The sequence below is a fragment of the Schistocerca serialis genome, chromosome 7 (genome assembly GCF_023864345.2).
Source record: "Schistocerca serialis cubense isolate TAMUIC-IGC-003099 chromosome 7, iqSchSeri2.2, whole genome shotgun sequence".
NCBI lineage: Eukaryota > Metazoa > Arthropoda > Insecta > Orthoptera > Acrididae > Schistocerca > Schistocerca serialis.
In genome coordinates, this window is record NC_064644.1 from 533,852,647 (window position 1) to 533,876,972 (window position 24,326).

General features: G+C 44.6%; 1 protein-coding gene across 1 annotated transcript in view; it reads left to right on the top strand.

The window, feature by feature from the left end:
- The first annotated feature begins 5,598 nt into the window (after nt 1–5,598).
- LOC126413219 (myrosinase 1-like) overlaps nt 5,599–24,326 on the top strand; it is a 47,425-nt gene continuing 28,697 nt past the window's right edge. Inside the window, exons 1-3 of the mRNA XM_050083115.1 lie at nt 5,599–5,734; nt 11,220–11,353; nt 21,470–21,604. Of these exons, the coding sequence (XP_049939072.1) occupies nt 5,599–5,734; nt 11,220–11,353; nt 21,470–21,604 (405 nt within the window). The remainder of the gene's footprint in view (nt 5,735–11,219; nt 11,354–21,469; nt 21,605–24,326) is intronic.

The window sequence follows — 24,326 nt, forward strand, 5'->3', positions numbered from 1 at the left end:
TAAACAAAAAAATTTCATGCTTCTATGCTGGCCAGTGCAATCATAGCCCTCATATTAACAGAGTACTTCCAAGTATGGTTGATGTAGGAAAAAAACTGACTATATTTTAAGGCTATTGCTTTATTTTCCACAACGTACAAAAATATTTCTTACAATAGCGCTTCTTTCGTCAAAAACGATATTACTGCAGCGGAAATAGGTCTACAACGCACATCACACAAGCAAAGATGAGGGCCGCATTTAACGCAAGTAGCAATATGTCTGTATAGAAAAAATAGCACTCCCATTTCCTTCCAAAAGCAGATTTTGCACAGTAACACTGTGTTCCGATGCTGCTTTCAGGATAACACTTTGTCATCTTTCAGAAGATTTGATGGAAATTTAATATTAGATGTATACTGTGTGGGATAATTGCATCTTTGTTCTGACAAATATCATCCACAAAGAAAGGCTTTTGAAACCACACAACGCATTCAGTCAATAGTGTTCATTTGAAGGGCTTATTTCAATAGACGTACAAATCCATTTTTGTTCATTCTGAGATACAGAGTACTAAAGTTAAATGAGCGCTGAAAAATCTGCAGTTGAGATACCAGAAATATTCAAGTATATGGCTTGTTGCTATATATGAACCTTTCTTTCTATTTGTTGGGATCATTAATTTCAGCAGTATTATAGGCATAAAAGTGGAGGTAATGGAGATGTACCACTATTGAAATAAAATAAATTGAACACTGTACTTGGGCTACATGTGTATACTTTGACGTCTATAGTTTCAATAAAGTATTTGTTAATGGTGAACATAAAAATGAAAGCTGGATTAATATTTCCTCCAGAGCAATGGCCAAAAAATATCTACTCCTACATGTATATCATAATGAAACTGTTATGGATGTGTCCGACTATTTATTTATAGGTGGTACGTTACATTTATTTACATTCGCAACCAAGTGCCAGTCCCTGCACTATTTTACGACAGTTCATGTTTCTGGTGATGGTATAATTGTACTATAGAGGAATTCCAGACCTATGTAGATGAAGTAGCTACATTTATTTAAATTCAGGTCAGCTACTCCAGCAATTCACTGTTATTTTCTTATAGACAATGCATTATCTTACATCTACATATAAAGAAATACCCTGCAAGCCTTTGTACAGTGCATGGCGTAGGGTACAATGTGGTAGTATTAAGCTTTTCTTTACTTACATACTTAACAAGAAAAGAAAGAAAGAAAGGATTATATCTCTCTGGATGCACCCTAATCTCATTATTGTTTTTTTTTCTATCATCGCTATGTCAGATATATGATGGTAGAAAACAGCACAATAAAGTGATCTGTGATGATTCATATGTCAAGCCTCGTACTGTTTTTGTACGATTTCTCTGATAGAGTGGAAACACATCTGCATTTATTCCTGGAATGAGCATTGCTGTGCACTTCAGTGCATGATGTGTGAGACATTGCATTAGATCATCATAAATATAGAACACATGATGTATGGCTGACATCCTCTTATGGCTGGCCGTTAGCTCTTACGCACTGTCCTGACAAACTGAGAAAAGCTTAATTCTTTTATACCAGTAACAGAGATCAGACAGTATGTTTCCATTGTGGTGTACCATTGAAGGGTTGAGAATAAATGAATGGCTTATTTCAACAGTGGTACAAGTCCACTTTTGAAAAAAATGGAGTTATCCTCACGTAAGTACTCACACAAGTCGTTTTTTAATTTATTTGCATTGTGGGACAGCTCCAGCTTTGTCCTGCCGCCAACAGAAAGCACCTCAGTGCTGACGCATTAGAGAAAGCAAGCGGGAATTTATTTCAGTAGTGGTACAAGCCTGTGTGCTTTTGCATTGCAGCGTGTAGCTATTTCTTGCGAAGATGATGGATTCAGGAGCATTATCAAGTGACTGTGATACAATTGACGATCCAGATTTTCAAACGATTGGAGGTGAAAAGAATTTACTTACTTTTCTCTCAGAATTATAGACATTTTGTTCCAAAAAAAGGAAAATGCGTGAATGGAGGTCATGTTGACAATAACAGTGGAAAATGAGGATCTCCATCTTAATGTATTTCAGATATACATATGTTTTAAATCATCTGGTGCTGTGTAAATCATGAATAGTGTTACTTTCTATGTAGATAACAGTACCGATGACGATGAAACTTCCAATGAAAGTGCAAAAATGACGAAACAGGAGACACTGTTACTGATGCCTGTGGGAACGGTGCAGCCGCAAATATGCAGACGAAAAGGAAGCTTGCTCGAAGCAAGAAGGGTGCAAGGAAAACGGACACATATGAAAAGCATATTCGAAAGAAAGAAGGAACACTGGGGAGTTATACGTCACAGCAACTGACAAAATAATTCCTCCAAAAACATTTCGCAATGTGGACTGCAGGTGTGCATGTTTCAATAAAATTTCACAGGATGGGGAAGACATTATTTCACAATTTCTGGGCTATGAGTGATATTAATCGCCAAAATAGTTATCTGACTGGTTTATGCAAGTATCATTCAGTTCAAACGGTTCAAATGGCTCTGAGCACTATGGGACTTAACTTCCGAGGTCATCAGTCCCCTAGAACTTAGAACTACTTAAACCTAACTAACCTAGGGACATTACACACATCCATGCCCGAGGAAGGATTCGAACCTGCGATCGTAGCGGTCGCGCGATTCCAGACTGTAGCGCCTAGAACCGCTCGGCCACTCCGTCCGGCATCATTCAGTTAACCACCGACAACCAAGAGATGGCTCTGATTCTCACGAAAGATGTATTTATAAATATCCATTACATGTGAACAGAAACTCTGCAGTAGTATGCAAGAAATTTTTCTTGAACACTTTTGCCACTTCTAATGGGCGACTCTCTATGCTTTTAACAAAAAGAAAGGAAAAAGGTACACCTCACCTTGATGGAAGAGGCAAACATCAGAACAAATTCTCTGTACCGGAAGGTCTGTTCAATGATGTAAAGGAACACATGAAAAGCTTTCCAGTTTCCGAGAGCCATTCTGCAAGGAAGGATAATCCCCACAAAAGGATTTTAAATTCTGAGCTGTGTGTGGCCAAAATGTACGATTTGTACAAAGATAAATGCAAATCTGAGAAAGAAATTGTGGGGGAGCACATCTATCGAAAAATCTTTAAGAAAGACTTCAACCTGTCATTTCGACTACCAAGTAAACACGCTTGCTCTTTTTGTGACAAACTGAGCTTTGAAATGGACGTTGCTACCAATGCAGTAGAAAAGAGAAAGCTTCAAACTGAAAAGAAGCTTCACCTTTGGAGGGCCGAAGCTGCAAGAACAGCAATGGCTGCAGACACAGCATGTAGCGAAGAGGCAGTTTCCCAGATGGTCAACATTGATATCGTACTACAAAAGAAACATGTTCGTGTATAATTTTGGTTACCATAATTTAACTGACGGCAAAATCCACATGAATTTTTGGGATGAAAAATCTGGATCAAGGGATTCATAGGAAATTGGTATCTGTTAATTGAAACATATTGAAAAGTGTGTCACTTCTCAAAAACAAGTAGTTGCGTACAGTGACACGTGTGGTGGGCAAAACGGGAACATAAACATTGCCCTAACACTAATGAAAGTGACGCATAAGGAGGAAAAATGCGTACCATCACGTTTCCGACTTTGATAAAGGTCGGATTGTAGCTTATCGCGATTGCAGTTTATCGTATCTCAACATTGTTGCTCGCGTTGGTCGAGATCCAATGACTGTTGGCAGAATATGGAATCGTTGGGTTCATGAGGGTAATACGGAACGGCGTGCTGGATCCCAACGGCCTCGTATCACTAGCAGTCGAGATGACAGGCATCTTATCCGCATGGCTGTAACGGATCGTGCAGCCACGTCTCGATCCCTGAGTCAACAGATGGGGACGTTTGCAAGACAACAACCATCTGCACGAACAGCTCGACGACATTTGCAGCAGCAAGAACTATCAGCTCGGAGACCATGGCTGCGGTTACCCTTGACGCTGCATCACAGGCAGGAGCGCCTGCGATGGTGTACTCAACGACGAATCTGGGTGCACGAGTGGCAAAACGTCATTTTTTCGGATGAATCAAGGTTCTGTTTTCAGCATCATGATGATCGCATCCGTGTTTGGTGACATCGCTGTGAACGCACATTGGAAGCGTGTATTCCTCATCGCCATACTGGGGTATCACCTGGCGTGATGGTATGGGGCGCCATTGGTTACACGTCTCGTCCACCACTTGTGTGCATTGGCGGCACTGTGAACAGTGGACGTTACATTTCAAATGTGTTACGACCCGTGACTCCAGCCTTCATTCGATCCCTGCGAAACCCTACATTTCAGCAGGATAATGCACGACCGCATGTTGCAGGTCCTGTACCGCCCTTTCTGGATACAGAAAATGTTCCACTGCTGCCCTGGCCAGCACATTCTCCAGATCTCTCACCAATTGAAAAGTCTGGTCAAAGGTGGCCGAGCAACTGGCTCGTCACAATACGCCAGTCACTACTCTTGATGAACTGTGGTATCGTGTTGAAGCTGCTTGGGCAGCTGTACATGTGCTCGCCATCCAAGCTCTGTTAATGCGCAGGCGTATCAGGGCCGTTATTACGGCCAGAGGTGGTTGTTCTGGGTACTGATTTCTCAGGATCTATGCACCCAAATTGCGTGAAAATGTAATCACATGTCAGCTCTAGTATAATATATTTGTCCAATCAATACCTGTTTATCATCTGCATTTCTTCTTGGTGTAGCAATTTTAATGGCCAGTAGTGTATGCTATAAAACAAGTTTGAATGAGACATGTTTGACACTTATAAGTTCGATTTTCTGGGTTTCAGCATATGGTTGCCTACACTCTTGCTGTAATATGTTCAGATATCTTACGATGAAATATGCACTGATTTTCCGGACTTAATATTGTACTGTGCTTCATTTTATGTAACCTATTGCATATGTGAAAATAACATTTTTGCAGAAACATTCTGAAACAGTTTAGTAGCTGTATCTCTCCACGCTTCGGCCTTCTTGAAAATGTTTCTAGAAGCTTCATCGTTTGTATCGGAAAAGAAGTTGTACTTCCTCGTCTGTTCGATAAGTTCTTCTGTTTGCATGATTTCTCCTGCGTGTGGACTGCACGCTCACCTGTACGACAGACCTGCGTCCCGCCGCCTCAGGCTCAGCCGTCAGGCAGAAAATGCGCCTGCAGGCACTCACGGCGTATTGTCTGACAGAGCGGCGCTCGCCGCGACCACAGGCCAGCCTCCGCGGCAGAAAGATCGCTCTCTTGTGTGACCGACACGACGCAACAACACGCGTTTCAAGGACGCGGGCAGCTAGCCGCTACTCAAGGTCGCACACCGCGTGGGCAGACCCCGTTCCGAGTGGTCAGACCTTGGACCAATGATCGTATCTCTATAACTACAAGAATTAGATATTTTAGAACAGTCTTTCAATTATCTGGTAATCAGTGATAGCCAGGGTTGTTTGCTCAGTGCTGAGTACTGTACACAAGTACTTCAAATCCCATATATATAAACACAGACACAAGTTCCAAAAACTGCATGACATTATTGACTTTCCATAATGCAGCAGCTACCACTGTTGGTAGCACTCTTCGCTGCTGCTGCGGCACAGACAGCAGTCAACCAGTTCCCGGAAGGTTTCCTGCTAGGGAGCGCCACCGCGGCTTACCAGATCGAAGGCGCTTGGAATGAGGATGGTGAGTGCGAATTAACATCTACAGTACCATATTTTTTATAATTATGTGTTCTAAATAAATTTCTCGAGATGTGTCACCATTTGAGAATTGAAACTGGTCTGGATAAGACATTGGTAAATACACTTCACCATACATAAGCACAGTTCCTATTCTCATTTCAAGGATTGTACCTGCTGAAGGAATCTTACTTAACAGTGTCTCCGAACACACATGTTCCTTTCTTTTAAAATTGTCTAAATTGCTGTCCAAATCGAATCCTGCCTCGGGCATGGATGTGTGTGATGTCCTTAGGTTAGTTAGGTTTAAGTAGTTCTAAGTTCTAGGGGACTGATGAGCACAGATGTTAAGTCCCATAGTGCTCAGAGCCATTTGAACCATTTTTTTGCTGTCCAAATATGGGGTTCAATAGGAATTTACAGGTGCCGAAATTAATGCAGATTTGAAAATTACTGCCAGATTAAAACTGTCTGCTGGACCGAGACTCGAACTCAAGACCTTTGCCTTTCGTGGCCACGTGCTCTACCAACTGCGCTACCCAAGCACGACTCACGACCCGTCCTCACAGCTTCAATTCTGCCAGTAGCTCGTCTACTACCTTCCAAAGCTCTTCTGAGAATCTTGCAGAAATAGCACTCCTGGATGAAAGGATATTGCGGAGACATGGCTTAGCGATAACCTAGGGGATATTTCCAGAGGAGCTGTGAGGACGGGTCGTGAGCCGTGCTTGGGTAGCTCAGTTGGTAGAGCACTTGCCCACGAAAGGCAAAGGTCCAGAGTTCGAGTCTCGGTCCGGCACACAGTATTCATCTGTCAGGAAGTTTCATATCAGCGCACACTCCGCTGCAGAGTGAAAATCTCATTCTGGAAACATCCCCTAGGCTGTGGCTAAACCATGCCTCTCCAATACGGTCTAAGGCGCTGCAGTCATGGACTGTCTCACTGATCCCGGCGGAGCTTCGAAAATGGTTCAAATGGCTCTGAGCACTATGGGACTTAACATCTGTGGTCATCAGTCCCCTAGAACTTAGAACAACTTAAACCTAACTAACCTAAGGACATCACACACATCCATGCCCGAGGCAGGATTCGAACCTGCGACCGTAGCAGTCGCGCGGTTGCGGACTGAGCGCCTAGAACCGCTAGACCACCGTGGCCGGCGGCGGAGGTTCGAGTCCCCCCTCGGGCATGGGTGTGTGTGTTTGTCCTTAGGATAATTTAGGTTAAGTAGTGTGTAAGCTAGGGACTGATGACCTTAACAGTTAAGTCCCCTAAGATTTCACACACATTTGAATCTCCGCAATATCCTTTCTCCCACGAGTGCTAGTTCTGCAAGGTTCGCAGAAGAGTTTTTGTGAAATTTGGAAGGTAGTAGACGAGCTACTGGCAGAATTGAAGCTTTGAGGACGGGTCGTGAGTCATGCTTGGGTAGCTCAGTTGGTAGAGCACTTGCCCACCAAAGGCAAAGGTCCAGAGTTCGAGTCTCGGTCCAGCACACAGTATTCATCTGTCAGGAAGTTTCATATCAGCGCACACTCCGCTGCAGAGCGAAAATCTCATTCTGGTTAATGCAGATTTGATGAAAATCGATAGCAGTCGTCGTTCACTGGTGGGACTCGTACCTTCTTAAACCTCCCGTGCGATATAGCAGAAAAGATATTTCGCAACGGCAATATTTCATTTCGCATTGCGTTGCCTAGTACTTGGCTACTAATGTATTGAAAGTACTTTAAAAATCATGTAATACTATCCAGCAACAAAAGATTTCGCTGAAGCATGTTCATTGACTAAAAAAGTTTTTAATCAGAATACTTAAACCACTGACTGCAACACTCTGCGATATATTTGCCGCTTTTCTCTGCTGCTTTAAAACCCTTTCCATGCACGGTCTTTACTGCTGGAGCACCAGGCCCGAGCCCTGCGGAGTGGCCGTGCGGTTTGAGGCGCCATGTCACGGATTGCGCGGCCTCTCTCGCCGGAGGTTCGAGTCGTCCCTCGGGCGTGAGTGTGTGTGTTGTTCTTAGCATAAGTTAGTTTAAATAGTGTGTAAGTCTAGGGACCGATGACCTCAGCGGTTTGGCTCGTTAGCAATTCACATACATTTGAACATTTGCAATAGGCCCGAGACCGAAACTTGTTAATGAGGTACTATCAGTGAGCTCTTTCACACAAGAGTTCCTGCAATGAGAAGAGCTGAGGATTCATGTACACGTCGGCCGTGATGATACGAAATCCACTGCCAACGCCCCTGGGCTAAGAGCATTCATGTAACGAGCGAATACGAACAGTGGCGTGCTCTGACGTGTACTTGTTCCTTACACACCCCAAGTACACTGTAAGTGCTCCGTCCCGAACCTATGAAAGTGAGCTTCGACTCACTTTCATAGGAGGGCGATTAAACGACGTGGTTCAAAATACTGATAGCTCCTTTTGAATACATTATGGGAGTGACAGTCATCGATGTATTACAAATATTTACTATCAAACAGTCTTGATCACAATTTATTTATTATGGTGACCGGTTTCAACCACTACTGTCGTCATCTTCAGACCTAAATGTCGTATATAAAGCTTTAATTAGAGGGCAACATACACTAAAGAAAATAAAGAAAGTTATAAAGCTATAAATCGATGAATTACCAATGGGTAAGAACCTCCTTCTGCTGGAGAATCACTACTGGAGAAACCAGTGCACGTCTTACTATATATAATGGAGGGTCCACCCACCTCTGATGGAATGATGTCATTACTAACCAATGGGCTTCTTTCCACTGAAATTGTTGTAAGCTGTCTCATCCTTGGAACGGCCTCCAACTTCACCATGGCAACCAGTGGTTCCATATGGTTCACTAACAGGCCTTGAGAGGGCAACCCATGTACTGTCAAAACGAAGTTCGTTGATCCTACATGTTTAAATATTTTTAATGCTTCTTAATTGACAATAGCTGTTATATAAGCTTAATCTGTGTTTATTTTTAATTCTTGACAATGTTCTTTTAACTAAGAAATTTTATATTGTTATTCGACTTATAACCCATTGGTTAGTAATGACATCATTCCATCAGAAGTGGGCGGAGCTTCCATTATATATAGTAAGACGTGCACTGGTTTCTCCCATCTCCACCAGCACCGCCTCCTTCCCGTTACCCAGTGTGGCTTTCGGCCGTCCTACTCTACCGATGACCTTCTCCTTCACCTCACTCATCTCCTCTCCGAACAACTTAATTCCCGTCATTCCGCTGTCTTCCTCTCCCTTGACCTCGAACGCGCCTATGACCGTGTGTGGCATTCCGATCTCCTCTTCAAGCTCCAAACCTTCGCCCTTCCTATTAACTACGTCCGTCTGATCGGTTCCTTTCTTTCCCAACGTCCTTCCTACGTCACCATCCATAACACGGATTCCTACACCTTCTTCCCCTCCACCGGTGTGCCCCAAGGTTCCGTCTTTTCCCTTCTTCTGTACCTTTTGTATACGGTGGACATGCCGCCGCTTTCACCCCCCATCCACCTTCTCCAATACGCCGATGACACCGCCTTCCTTGCCGTCGCCCCCACCCTGCAGCGCTCCCAACACCTTCTCCAGTCCCATCTTGACCGATTCACCACTTGGTGCAACCAGTGGTTGCTTAAGGTCAATCCTTCCAAAACACAGGCGATCATAGTAGGCAAAGCCACCCCTTCCTTCCGCCTCTTCGATTTCTATGTCACCGTCTATGGCCGTCCTATCACCCTCACCTCCACCCTTAAGTACCTTGGCGTCACCCTTGACCGCCGCCTCTCCTGGACCCCCCACCTCCGAACAATCCAAGCCAAGGCACGCTCCCGCCTCCATCTCCTCAAGCTCCTTTCTGGCCGTAAATGGGTTCTGGACCCCTCCACCATCCTCCATATCCATAAATCCCTCATACGCCCTATCCTTTGCTACGCCCACCCTGCCTGGATCTCTGCTCCCCCTACCTTTTACAAATCCCTTCAGCTCCTAGAATGCCATGGTCTTCACCTCGCCTACAGCATCTCCCCTCCCCCATGTGGATCCTGTACGACCTTATTCCGTTCACCCACCTCCTCCTTTTCCTCGAACGGATACGGATCCTCTACGCCTCCCATAAACTCGATCCTCCTCACCCGCTTGTCTCTCCCATCCTCTCCCGCCCCCATCTGCTGCCGCGCCTGTATTTCCACATCCCACCTGCTCTCCATCTTTCCACTCTCCATACCCTCTCCCAAGGTGGCTTCTGCCAGCTCCCTCTCCCTGATGATGCCCTTCTCCCCTCCATCTACCCCTCCTACCAACTTTGATACTCCCTCCTTCTTCCTGTGTTTGTTCCTATGGGCACCCTCTCTCCCTTCTCTCCCCCTTCCCTCCCTCCTCCCTCTCTCCCCCCTCCTCCCCCAGGCTTCCCCTACTCCCATACCTTCATTCCTCCCCCCATCTCCTCTGCCCTTGGCATCTTTGCTCTCCCCTCTCCCTCCCCCACCACCTTCTTCCCCTCTTGGCAGGTCCCTGGACTTACACACGTAAAGTTGACATTCGCGCGCCGGAGATCATTGCCATCGTTAAAGTGTGTGTGCTGTCGTATTTGTGCCTCATCGTTCACGTGTCGTCTCCGTCATCAGTGTCCATGTGCAGTGCCAACAGTTTCCTTAGGTGTCTTCACGTGTCAACGGCTACGTGTTCTGTGTCTATTGTTTTTGCCCCGCACTTTGTTCTGTATATTCTGTGTCTCCATTGTGTTTTCTCTGTAAAACTAGTGGCTGAAGAGCAGCGTAGTGTTCTGCTGCCAGCCCACCTTATTGCAAGGTGTCAAATAACAATAAAGGAAAGAAAAATAGTTTCTCCAGTAGTGATTCTCCAGCAGAAGGAGGTTCTTACTCATTGGTAATTCATCGTTTTATAGCTTTATAAATTTATATATTTTCTTTAATGTGTGTAGCCCTCTAATTAAAGCTTTGTATACGACATGTAGGTCTGAAGATGACCACAATAGTGGTTGAAACCGGTTACCATAATAAATAAATTGTGATTAAGACTGTTTTTGATAGTAAACACTGACAGCTTCGGTTGTTCACAACAAGCCATAATCGCAGTAAAAGGCGGTGTTCCACAAGTCAGATTTTCCTGACACCTCGCAATCTCCACCTTAAGCACGCAAGAGATCCTCTGCCTGAACGTTTGCTTTTCATTGACATAACTTTTGATCGTTCTCCACCACGGATACGAGCCACTATTTGTACCTCAGGCTTTTGCCTCCCACTTTCTCTATCTGTCACTGCGCTATCCCTTTCATTTGTCTGACTTGATTAAAAACATTCGTAAATTCCACTAATCACAATCAGTTATTTTACATGTACTTTTCAGATGTGTCGAGTCCATTTCCAAAAGGCTAGTGGTATTGCAGGTATTAAACTTCCTCGCCCAACGGGTTTTCTGTCATTTCATGCAAAACTACACTGCACTACTTGCAATAACATACCGCTGTGTACGCAGGCAAGGGCGAGAACATCTGGGACCACATGCTGCATGAACACCCAGAGTACGGCACGAATGGTGCCAACGGCGACGTGGCCTGCGACTCGTACCATAAGTACCAGGAGGACGTGCAGATGCTCAAGGCGCTCAATGTAAGTACTCGCTGCCGCTGCACAGGCGTGGTACTCGGTGAATCTACCGTGTTATGTTGTGACTCAGTCGTAGTCTCCACTCTCACGTTAACGAAGTACGCCGGCCGCTGGTGGCCGAGCGGTTCTGGCGCTACAGTCTGGAACCGCGCGACCGCTACAGTCGCAGGTTCGAATCCTGCCTCGGGTATGGATGTGTGTGTTGTCCTTAGGTTAGTTAGGTTTAAGTAGTTCTAAGTTCTAGGGGACTTATGACCTCAGCAGTTGAGTCCCATAGTGCTCAGAGCCATTTGAACCATTAATGAAGTACACCGCTGCTTAGAAGAACTGCAACACCAGGGCGAGGCACGCAACAAAAGTCAAATTCGAATGAAATGTACTACAGAATGGGCACGATAAAGCTCCAGGAAAACGCTTCGTGCACCTTACGATAAGCAAAACTGTTTACATTATTTACCACCAGGTGCGGTTTGATTAAGATGGATTATCTGTCTTCAGGTGCTTGAAGTACTTTCCTGGTCAGTTTCACTTTTCCCATCCTGTACATTTCCAGTTAAATTAATGATTACAGTTTAACAACAACAGCACAAAACACGTGAAAGTAACACCATCTTTTTTTCTTTCTTTCACTTGCGCCATAGTCCCACAGCGGTCGCAGGGTTGGCGTGGTTACAAAGGATTTGGCAGTGTTAGTGTTAGGGATGGCCGGATGCCCTTCATGCTGCCACCCCGTACCGGCCCAGGACAGAATCAGTGTAACCCAATTGTCTGCGTCCAGTGTAAATCGTAAAATAGTGCGGATGCGTTTCAGATGTCTGCGACGCCTGTAACTGAGGTGTAACGTGGGGACCAGCCCGGTATTCACCTAGTGGGATGTGGAAAACCGCCTAAAAACCACATCCAGACTGGCTGGCACACCGGCCCTCGCCGTTAATCTGCCGGGCGGATTCGATCCAGGGCCGGCGTGTCGCTACCCTGGTGGGTTGAAAGTAACACCATCTACATACTCTATATAATGAAGAAATACAATGTATATTCCTCACTTAAACGTTGTTTGCTTGTGAGTAAATAGCATTGTGCCACGTCAAAGGACGAATGTCTACCAATTCCTGGCGGTATTCGACTGTGACACGAACATGGCTGTTGAGATTGTGTACTGTGGTTTGTCGTCTGCAATATTCCTACTCTTGTGGACAGTATCCTACGAACGTCATGCTAATGTGGAATCTAGGGGTTCAGATGCACTGTACTTTATACTGTGCAGAATCTCAGCTACCTCTTACAACTGCTGCCCCAGAGTAGAGATGCATAGCTTGCGAGGGCGTGTTAGATCACAGGATCGTACAGCCATTTAGTGTACCCATATTCAGGAAACGGGACTGTTTCCAGCAGGACAAGTATCCACGAGTTTCGCTGCAGCCACCATGTTGTGGCTTCCCATGACTCTACAGCAATGAGAAGTGGGCCAACAGTGGTGCGAGCAACGAAGAGAGGGGGCACATGCCGAGCGTCAGCTTGTCTTCTCTGACAAATCCAAGCTTTTGTGTATGCAACCATAACTGACGTATCTCTGTGTGGAGTCTCTGATGAGAATGAAGGTTTCCAGACAATATTCATAATTATCTTATCAACCCAGCGCAAGATGGTATGAGGTTCAAAATGGTTCAAATGGCTCTGAGCACTATGGGACTTAACTTCTGTGGTCATCAGTCCCCTAGAACTTAGAACTACTTAGACCTAACTAACCTAAGGACATCACACACATGGATGCCTGAGACAGGATTCGAACCTGCGACTGTAGCCGTCGCGCGGTTCCAGACTGTAGCGCCTAGAACCGCTCGGCTACACAGGCCGGCTGGTATGAGGTATTGATAGACAACATGATCATTTCTGGTTCGTATATGGTACTAGGGATAATAGCTTTTACATTCCGACGCGATAAGGCCGGTAGTATTGGGATAGAATGAGATTTTCACTCTGCAGCGGAGTGTGCCCTGATATGAAACTTCCTGGCAGATTAAAACTGTGTGCCCGACCGAGACTCGAACTAGGAACCTTTGCCTTTCGCGGGCAAGTGCTCTACCATTTGAGCTACCGAAGCACGACTCACGCCCGGTACTCACAGCTTTACTTCTGCCAGTATCTCGTTTCCTACCTTCCAAACTTTACAGAAGCTCTCCTGCGAAAACCTTGCAGAACTAGCACTCCTGAAAGAAAGGGCGTGAGTCGTGCTTCGGTAGCTCAGATGGTAGAGCACTTGCCCGCGAAAGGCAAAGGTCCCGAGTTCGAGTCTCGGTCTGGGACACAGTTTTAATCTGCCAGGAAGTTTCAGTATGGGATACTCATGAGGACTATATGTCATATTTGAACTAGATAATACAAGACTCCATGTCCCTCAAACTATTGTGACTTAACTACTGCCGCACCAACTACCCTCCAGACAGCTTTTCAAGCCATGATCAGATTGGCCAGCTAGCTGATAATCTAATTTCGCTTCGGTGCTGGAATAGTGCTGAGGCAAGACGTTAGGCACAGTGGCGAGCGTAATTACCTCAGACTCTGGTCTGATGTTCCAGTGCTGTGATCAATACGTACTACAACAAGACGGGATTGGCCTTAACAAATTTGTGAAAAACCTACCATAAACTGTCGCAACCCAGACCTAACAGTAAGTTGTCTTCGACTACTACCAACTCCAGGACATACTCCGCACCAGCTGACAGATCACCCAGCATCGTCGACATCTACCAACTATCTCTGCTAGCTGCTGGTCTATGGGCTGCTGCTAGATGTGGTATTGTGGGGCTTGAATCAGCATCATACAGCCGAGGCCATCTCCCGGGTGACACGAGCTGGCCCGTGCATGTCTCGATGGATCTTGGGTTTTGCTCCAACGCACCACACACATGATTCCCCAGAGAAGTGGTTGGTTGCTCTACACCTGTTCCTGCGGTTTACCAGGTGTGTCAGTCAAGACTCAGCAAGGCTTCTTGCCACTGTTCTTCACTGAGGTAGCGCACAGACATGCCGTCCTCATCTGCTGCGAGGTAAGAATGTATCATTGTGATTTTCTGAGGTTACCATGACTATCTGGGCCTCAGTGCATGAATTCGAGTTGCCACCAGCAGCCATTGTACGAGAGTCACAGTGCAATTGCTAATGGAGTATTACCGAGAAACTGGTAGTGTGCACCTGACATCTTATATAGCATCCTCAGTCGATCATCCTGACAAATAGCAGCGTCCACAACACTGACACTACTACAGTGTTGCCAGAAATAGACAATTACTGCCAGCAATGTGTGCGTCAGCAATTAGCATCATCATCTCAGTAGAGTGAATGAGGGTAAACTTTCTTTGCTCAACTGATTGACAATGGAGAAGCAATTACATAGGAGACCTGTGTTGAAGGAGCGATTCGCGAAAATGGATTCAGCATTGATTGCACTGGGTAGATAACAATAGATGAACATATGACAGAATATGCCTAGTGAGGTGTGGAAGTGCAACTTGCTGTAGCATAATGTCCCATGAACTCAATCTTCAGCAGTGTTTTGAATGTAAAGGTCCTGGGCTGTTTGCTGGAGGATACAGAGAGCTGCATGATTAGCATTCACATGTAAGGATTAAAAAACATTAGTAGGAAAAATTGTAATGTAATGTTAGTATTAAGTTTTACTGTATTTTTCCTTTTGTTTTGTCCTTTTGTCGTACACTCAGGGTTTGCAATGAGTAAACCTGGGGAACAACAGGTTACCACTACAGAGGTGGTTCAGTCTTTCCTTGATCAGTGGCTCAGATGAGGAAAGATAACGTGGACAGCATAAGTAGTTAGAGCAATTACAAGAAACCAGAGACGTGTCCAAAGTATCAATATCCACCCCAGAAACTAGTGCAGCAACCTCACTTTTTAAGTAAAACAGGAGAGGCTGTGTTCACATTTGTAGACAATATTTTGACAGCTCTGAATCTGAGTATACGTAGAGAGTGCTCATACATCTGACAGTCTGGGGAGAGTCTTATTGCAGCGTTATAGTAGAAAGAATAGCTGTAGATATTATTGGGCGAATTTAAACAGTGTGTCAGAAAGCACCATCCACTGCTGCATGGAGAGAAACAGGAAACTTAATGTCAATACATGTGACTTGTATTAAGAAAGGTATGGTAAGAATCTCCGAAAGACTTAACTGGAGTCACAGGAATGTCATTAGTATCAGATGAACTGGATTCGCTTAACCAATTCCGTGAAAGAAAGCGTTTCTTTTTACAACTGACATCAAATGCTACCGATGTGGCTGATCATGCCAGATACAGAAATATTGTTGAAAGATGGCAACCTATTTTCAGTCAGTCTCTCCAGAATTCTGAGTAGAGCTAGTTAATTTAGCATAACAGAAACAAGTGCAGAGGCGGAATTTTGCTTAACTCACTTAGCAGATGGAGGAAAACACAAGCTTTTACTGGACACTGGAGTGCACTAATCTTTCGTAAGTTTAGCGACAACATTATGGAAATGATAGTGTGCTACTGACCGTACAGAGGAGAAACTGACTCGCAGACAGGGACGACAATAAAAGTACTACACACATGGGGTTGCGGCTAAAAGGCATTCTTCTAACGTAGAAAACACAGCTCACACTCACATAACCACTGTCTCTGGCCACTGACGGCGTTTTAACCTGGAGAAAACTGTTGTCTATGCTACATTTCCACAAGGTTCATCCTTGGTGCAACTGAACTGTGTTAAGGACCACTGAGAATTAATTCGCCTTATAAAACACTGAAAGCTATGGGAAAAGTGCTGTGGATGAGTGTAGGAGCTCATCTGTTTGCAAACAGGTTATGTGTGATTAATCCACTGGGAGAAAAATGATGAATTGGGTAAATCACGCAGTTTTGTTCAGAGGAAGATATTACATGTACAGGAGGTGGAGGATGAGCAGGTGGTGCCCATCAGAATAGATAACTTGGGGACTGAAGACATTCACTTGTCTACAGATCTGTTGGTCTCTAGTTAAGAGATTCTGGAGAGAGATATTCTTGATAAGAAGAGCTTGGACACTACATATAAACAAGCCACCAGTATGTAATTATAGGAGGAGATCAAACATTCGGAAAGCACGGAAAAATTATCCAAGGAGGAATTGTTAATGGAGTTTGAAGACTAGTTTAATCTTTCTTGGGCTTTCCTAGCACCCCCTGTAGCACAACACAGTGTCCGAATTAGGAATGGGCCAATGTGTATCAGAGCCATGGCTGTACCTCATAACGTGCAGCTGGTGATGGAGTTCTTTAAACAACATTTATGGAACAGCATTATTGAGGAAATTAGCAGTCTTTGGCGAAAACCAGGAAAAAAAGGTATTGATCGAACTGAAGCTTATCACTTTTGCTGTGACTACAAATATCTTGTCATCAGATTACAGACACATATCCGGTACAAAACGTAACTGAAAGTTTGAACAGTTTGGGGGCAGTACTGATATTTTTCCCGCATGAATGTGGGGAGTTGGAAGTAGCATTGGAGGAATGACAGAAAACGGCAGTTACACATCTTTGAGCACGACCAATACCACAATATGCTGCTTGGTTTGGAAAATGCGCCAGCAACATTTCATCGATTGGTAGATGAAGTTTCGAAAGAGTTAAGACCAAGCGTATTGGATGGCATAACAATCTTTGCAGACGATGTAGAGGAGGAAGTGCAATGACTAAAGTCGTTCCCAGAATGAGATTTTCACTCTGCAGCGGAGTGTGCGCTGATATGAAACTTCCTGGCAGATTAAAACTGTGTGCCGGACTGAGATTCGAGCTCGGTCCCGAGTTCGAGTCTCGGTCCGGCACACAGTTTTTAATCTGTCAGGAAGTTTCACTAAAATCGTTGTTCCACAGGCTGTATGCAACACACTTAACATTAAAGTAGTCTCGCTTCACACCACAAGAGATGTAGTGTTTGGGCCATATCATTAGTCGTGATGGAGTCTGTACAAATCCTACATTAATGAAGACTATATAAGATTTCCCTGTGCTTTGAACAGGGAAAAATTTACTCTCATATTTGGGTTTAGGGAGTTACTATAAAAAGCTTACCGCGAAATTTGCAGTAATAGCATGACCTCTCACTTACTTATTGAAAACAGATATACGATGAAATTCCAATGGAAATCGGAGTATGAAGACATGTTAAAAGGATTAAAAGAACTGTTGGCCACCAGTGTATTTGTTTGTGACGCAAATAATTACATGTTTGGATAAGTATTAAGTCAAGAAGTAAATGGACAAGGGCAACTGATATCCTATGAATCACAATAATTACATAAAATGCAGAAGAAAAATTCGGGTACAAATAAGCCAACTGTTAAGCCCCATTTATGCTGTTACGTATTTCTGGTGATACCTATACGGCAGAAAATTTATTCTAGTGACGAATCATGTCACATAAATATGACTATTGCGGTTGAAAGATCCATCCGGTAAAAGAACATAGAGCACTGAAGTGTAGTGAACAGGAATTTGGAGGTAATCGATCGACCTGGAAAGAACCGAAGGAATGCAGATGACTTCAGTAGGGAGGTTTATTTATTACGAAGACTGGGTCACACCAGTATAGAACGTCAGGCGGAGCAACCAACTGACGAAGACTGTAAACTGTCTACAATGCAATGACAATTTCACAGTGTGTTAAGTCAGAAGACAAAATTTAAGCCACATGTTATGGTTCCAGCAATTATGCATGGCGAAGTGTTGAGTCAGGCACGTGATCACGTGTTATCAAGGCATGGGGGTCGGAGAACCATGGAAATGGAGGTAGCCAAACAGTACTGGTACTGTACTTGTTAACAGGATGCGGCAAAGTGTCTGAGGAGCTGTGTACAGTGTGCACACTGAGCTGAGTTGAGCTATCAAGTATTCCACTTCAGAGATTAATGGAGGCTAATACGCCTTTTGAAATTATTGACAGGGAAATGCTATGTACTGACTATAGCAGCACATTTTTCATCCAATATGCAACTGGTATCTATTCCAAACCAGCAAGGTGACACTGAAGCTCACAGCACGGTAAATAATTCCTTGTTCATGTGTGGTTCCAGAAACGTTAATTTGGACGAGAGCACTAGTTTTATGGTAGAACTGATGAAACACCTTTGCCATTTACTGTGTATTCGTTATTTATGTACCACACCCAGTTTGATAAATAGTGGTGTGAACATAATACAGGTCTGGTTAGACCTGTTAAATACTTGTTTGGCCCTGGCAAGGCTGTTATGCAGTTTTGCCGACTGTGTAGGTGATACTTCCATAGAAGTGGCTGATTTACAGACCATGGACAGCTAACTTCTACCCTGTTACCAACGACTCAGTTTCTGGGTGGTCTACAACAAGCGTGGAAGGAACTGTCAAGTAGAGTGGAAATGATTGTACTTCTGGAAATAAATATCTTGTCAAGATACCACTAGATATGCCAGATATGAGTCTCATGCAATCCCATAAAATGGAGTAATTGTGGAAAGTTTGTGAAACTCATGATGAAGAAATTTTTGTAAGAGCACCAGATGGAAAGAAACATTCAGTAATATCAAGAGACAAAGTGCAGCGATGCCAGAGAGAGGAAATTACAGCGTGCTCATCCACAGTACTCTCAACTGTCACAGAGACAAATGAGTCACTTCTAAGAGGACAGGTGCAGAACGAAGCGGACGATATATGCCTGCAACACGACATTATTTTCAGAAGGCGGGACATGATTTGGCATACTCTGTATATGGTACAGCTATTGTTATAATAAATTGCTATGAACAAGAGCAATCAAAGGAAACACAAGGTGTAGATCTGTGAGGCAACGGATTACTACCAAAAGGTACGCAGTGTGGTATGTCAGTAACTACTTTCTGGCTTCTGGCAAGAATAACAGGGGCTACAGCTACAAACCAAACATTTCCACTGCTGCAGCTGCTTGACAATCCTATGGAAGTATTACCCATTAAGAACCTGACCTTCCTGAATGCACCTTAAATCACACTTTACCCTGATCTTGGCATGGGCTCATACCCATACAGTCTTCGAGTATTAGCACAGAACAAATGTTCCAACATCTTCAGCAACATCACAATACATACCACCACCAAGTCATAGTGACAGAAACCTCTTCTTCGGGTACCATAGTAATCCTTGTCCTCGCTTGTACAGTGTTTGTCTATCTACAGCTTGGATTCACCACTCTTTCGAACCACCAGTCCGTTGTAGACCAACTGGTGGGTCACACCTAGTGTTCAACTAGAATTCAGTGTACATCTATCCATAGAAATATTAGCTGTATTGGACTAAAATGAAAGACTTTTGCTATGTAGCGTCATTAAATACATGAAAAAATTGTAAATAGTACAGTGTTGTTTCTAATAGGTCCACAAATTAGCAGCGAACTGGGTTTTGATAGACCGGATCTTCTTGTGGTGACACCACTCTGACAGACTTCACAACTCGTGGCAGATGGGTCAGCTAGCTGTCTGAGTAATTGCGCTGCCACGGCCTGAAAATCGCTGAGGCGGCATGTTACAAAATTTCAGTCTGTTGCAGAGGCGAATTCAATTACATCAGGCCACACCTGCCGTGGCACTGCCTCGGTGGTCTCTATGTACCATACATACTCCAGCCCAGTCCTGGCAGTATGATGTCGCTGACCACTACGGACACCCAGACGTACTTCGCACCAGCTGAAAAGTCACCCAGCCTCATCTACATCTACCTGCTGGCTGCCCCACTTTCTGGTCTACATGCCGCTGCGTGATCTGATGCTTCCAGTGCTTCAACTAGTGCCATACAGATGGAGCTGCCTCCTAGATGATTCAAGCTCGTCTCTGGGCATCTATAAGTTGTTAATTTGAGGCAACGCACCATGTGCCTGGCTGTCAGGGTATCAACTGGTTGTTCTACACTTGCTCCTGCGGCTTGTCTGGCACAGCGCCTGACTTCGCTCGTGACTCAGCAGGGTTTATTGCCACTGTCTTTCGCTGAGGCAGGGTGCAGCCGCCTTTGACTCCTCGCCTAGGACAAGCATGCTACTTTGTACCTTGCTGAGGTAAACACAGCCACCTGGGGATCAATTCATGACTTCGACTCATCACCAGCGGCCATCGTACAAGAGCCTAAGACCATAGGTCCGAAACTGTTACATTCCACACAGAGGTTGTTCAGCTGTTGCCCTGGCCAGAACATTCCTAAGATCTCTGACCCACCAAAAACATCTGATCATGGGTCGCTGAAAACTAGCAGGCTAGCACTCGCGAACCACTATGATTGATGAAAGTGAACAGAAGGTTGGGACAGAATGGAATGACGTCATCGTACTTCATTTCAACTGGATGCTCCAACAGGCTAGAAGCAATGTTACTGTCTGAAGCGTCAGCTTAGCGAACAAATTTTCGCGTCCTGTTGTCCTCCAAATCACCTGCGCAATTAATGTTATTCCTGCTATACTGTATATAAACAAAAGAAAAATTTAGTTTTTTGCTGTTCTTGCGGGTGTTTCAATGTTAAGGGTCAGCAGCAAACTTATTAGTTATCTTGATATTACTGTAGAATTTTAAAAATTACTTTCTTTTCTTCTTTGGAATAAAATAGTCCAGTCTGGTGAAATTTCAATAAGTTCACTAGTTGAATTCAGGCTACTCCCATTCATTAGAAACCTATATAAGACATTTTAACATACATATGATGTGTATCTGTTGCTTCCATCACTGTTAACTGTACTCTTCACTCAAATGGTTCAAATGGGTCTGAGCACTATGGGACTTAACATCTGAGGTCATCAGTCCCCTAGAACTTAGAACTACTTAAGCCTAACTAACACTAAGACAATCGCATACATCCATGCCCGAGGCAGGATTCGAACCTGTGACCGTAGCGGTCGCGCGGTTTCAGACTGAAGCGCCTCGAACCGCTCGGCCTCACCGTCGGGCACTCTTCACTCATTATGGTTTTTTCTGAACGTAAGAAATCTTTGTAGAAGAATGCTTCAAGAAGACGTACAATGCAGTTAATACACCGTTCCCGTACTCTCACAATTAGGTATTGAAGAACAGAGATGCTGGTGGCTTACATGATTCTCCTTGTTTTCGAACAGGTGGACGTGTACCGCTTCTCCATCTCCTGGGCGCGCATCCTGCCCACTGGAGACCTTGACGTCATCAACCAGCCAGGCATCGACTACTACAACAACCTCATCGACGAGCTGCTCGCGAACGGAATCCAGCCCATGGTAAGAGGCACACATGATGTGTACGTCTGAGCGAATAAAACGTTATCGATGTGTAATCACGAATTGATAAATGGAGCAGGATGTTTTGTTCTTCATGTATAAACGTGCGTCAACTTGCACTGAAAGTAAAAGAAGCAAAAAACAATCAATACTGTCACTGCGCGATAGCGATGGAAATATTACCGATGATGGTTCCACTAAAGCGGAGTTACTAAATAAAGTTTTCCGTAATTCCTTCACGAAAGAAGATGAAGTAAATATTCTAGAATTTGAAACCAGAACAGCTGTTAGCATGAGTGACATAAAAGTAGATATCTTACGTGCTGCGAAACAACTCAAATCATTTAAGAAAGGCAAGTATTCCGGTTCAGATGGTATACCAGTCTGGTTCCTTTCGAAGTATGCATACACAATAGCGCCTTTCTTAGCAATCATATACAACTTGACGAAAGGCCTGTTCCTAAAGACACGAAAGTAGCACAGGTCACACCAATATTCAGGAAAGGAAATAGGAATAACCCATTGAATTACAGACCCATATCACTGATCTCAATTTGCAGTAGGATTTTGGAGCATTTACTGTACTCGAACATATGAATCACCTTGAATAAAATGACTTATTTATACATAACCAACACGGATTCAAAAAATATAGTTCTTGTGCTACACAGCTAGCTCTTTATTCCCATGAAGTAATGAATGCTGTGGACAAGGGGTCTCAGATCGATTCCATATTCCTAGATTTCCAGAAGGCTTCTGATACCGTTCCTCACGAGCGACTATTAATCAAATTGCGTGCATATGAGTATCGTCTCAGTTGTGTGACCGGATTCGTGATTTCCTCTCACAGAGGTCACAGTTCGTAGTGACAGACGGTAAATCATCGAGTAGAAAAGAAGTGATATCTGGCGTTTGGCCCTCTGCTGTTCCTGATTTACATAAATGATCTAGGTGATAATCTGAGCAGACCCCTTAGACTGTTTGCAGATGACGCTGTAATTTACTGCTAGTAAAATCATCAGACCATCAATTCCAATTACAAAATGATCTAGAGAGAATTTCTGTATGGTGTGGAAAGTGGCAATTGGCACTAAGCAAAGAAAAGCGCGATGTCATCCACATGGGTACTAAAAGAAATCCGATAAATTTTGGGTATACGATAAATCGCACAAATCTAAGGGCTGTCAATTCGACTTAAAACCTAGGAATTACAATTACGAAAAACTTAAATTGGAAAGACCACATAGGTAATATTGTGGGGAAGGCGAAACAAAGACTGCGTTTTGTTGACAGAACACTTAGAAGATGCGACAAATCCACTAAAGAGACAGCCTACATTACACTTGTCCGTCCTCTGCTGGAATACTGCTGTGCGGTATGGGATCCTTAGCAGGTGGGATTGACGGAGGACATCGAAAAAGTGCAAAGAAGGGCAGCTCGTTTCGTGTTATTGCGCAATAGGGGTGATAGTGTCACTGATATGGTACGCGAGTTGGGGTGGCAGTCACTGAAACAAAGGCGGTTTTCTTTGCAGCGAGATCTATTTACGAAATTTCAATCACAAACTTTCTCTTCCGAATGCGAAAATATTTTGTTGACACCCACCTACGTAGGGAGAAATGATCATCATAATAAAATAAGAGAAATCAGAGCTCGAACGGAAAGATTTAGCTGTTCCTTTTTTCCACGCGCCATTCGAGAGTGGAATGGTAGAGAAGTAGTATGAATATACACTCCTGGAAATTGAAATAAGAACATCTTGAATTCATTGTCCCAGGAAGGGGAAACTTTATTGACACATTCCTGGGGTCAGATACATCACATGATCACACTGACAGAACCACAGGCACATAGACACAGGCAACAGAGCATGCACAATGTCGGCACTAGTACAGTGTATATCCACCTTTCGCAGCAATGCAGGCTGCTATTCTCCCATGGAGACGATCGTAGAGATGCTGGATGTAGTCCTGTGGAACGGCTTGCCATGCCATTTCCACCTGGCGCCTCAGTTGGACCAGCGTTCGTGCTGGACGTGCAGACCGCGTGAGACGACGCTTCATCCAGTCCCAAACATGTTCAATGGGGGACAGATCCGGAGATCTTGCTGGCCAGGGTAGTTGACTTACACCTTCTAGAGCACGTTGGGTGGCACGGGATACATGCGGACATGCATTGTCCTGTTGGAACAGCAAGTTCCCTTGCCGGTCTAGGAATGGTAGAACGATGGGTTCGATGACGGTTTGGATGTACCGTGCACTATTCAGTGTCCCCTCGACGATCACCAGTGGTGTACGGCCAGTGTAGGAGATCGCTCCCCACACCATGATGCCGGGTGTTGGCCCTGTGTGCCTCGGTAGTATGCAGTCCTGATTGTGGCGCTCACCTGCACGGCGCCAAACACGCATACGACCATCATTGGCACCAAGGCAGAAGCGACTCTCATCGCTGAAGACGACACGTCTCCATTCGTCCCTCCATTCACGCCTGTCGCGACACCACTGGAGGCGGACTGCACGATGTTGGGGCGTGAGCGGAAGACGGCCTAACGGTGTGCGGGACCGTAGCCCAGCTTCATGGAGACGGTTGCGAATGGTCCTCGCCGATACCCCAGGAGCAACAGTGTCCCTAATTTGCTGGGAAGTGGCGGTGCGGTCCCCTACGGCACTGCGTAGGATCCTACGGTCTTGGCGTGCATCCGTGCGTCGCTGCAGTCCGGTCC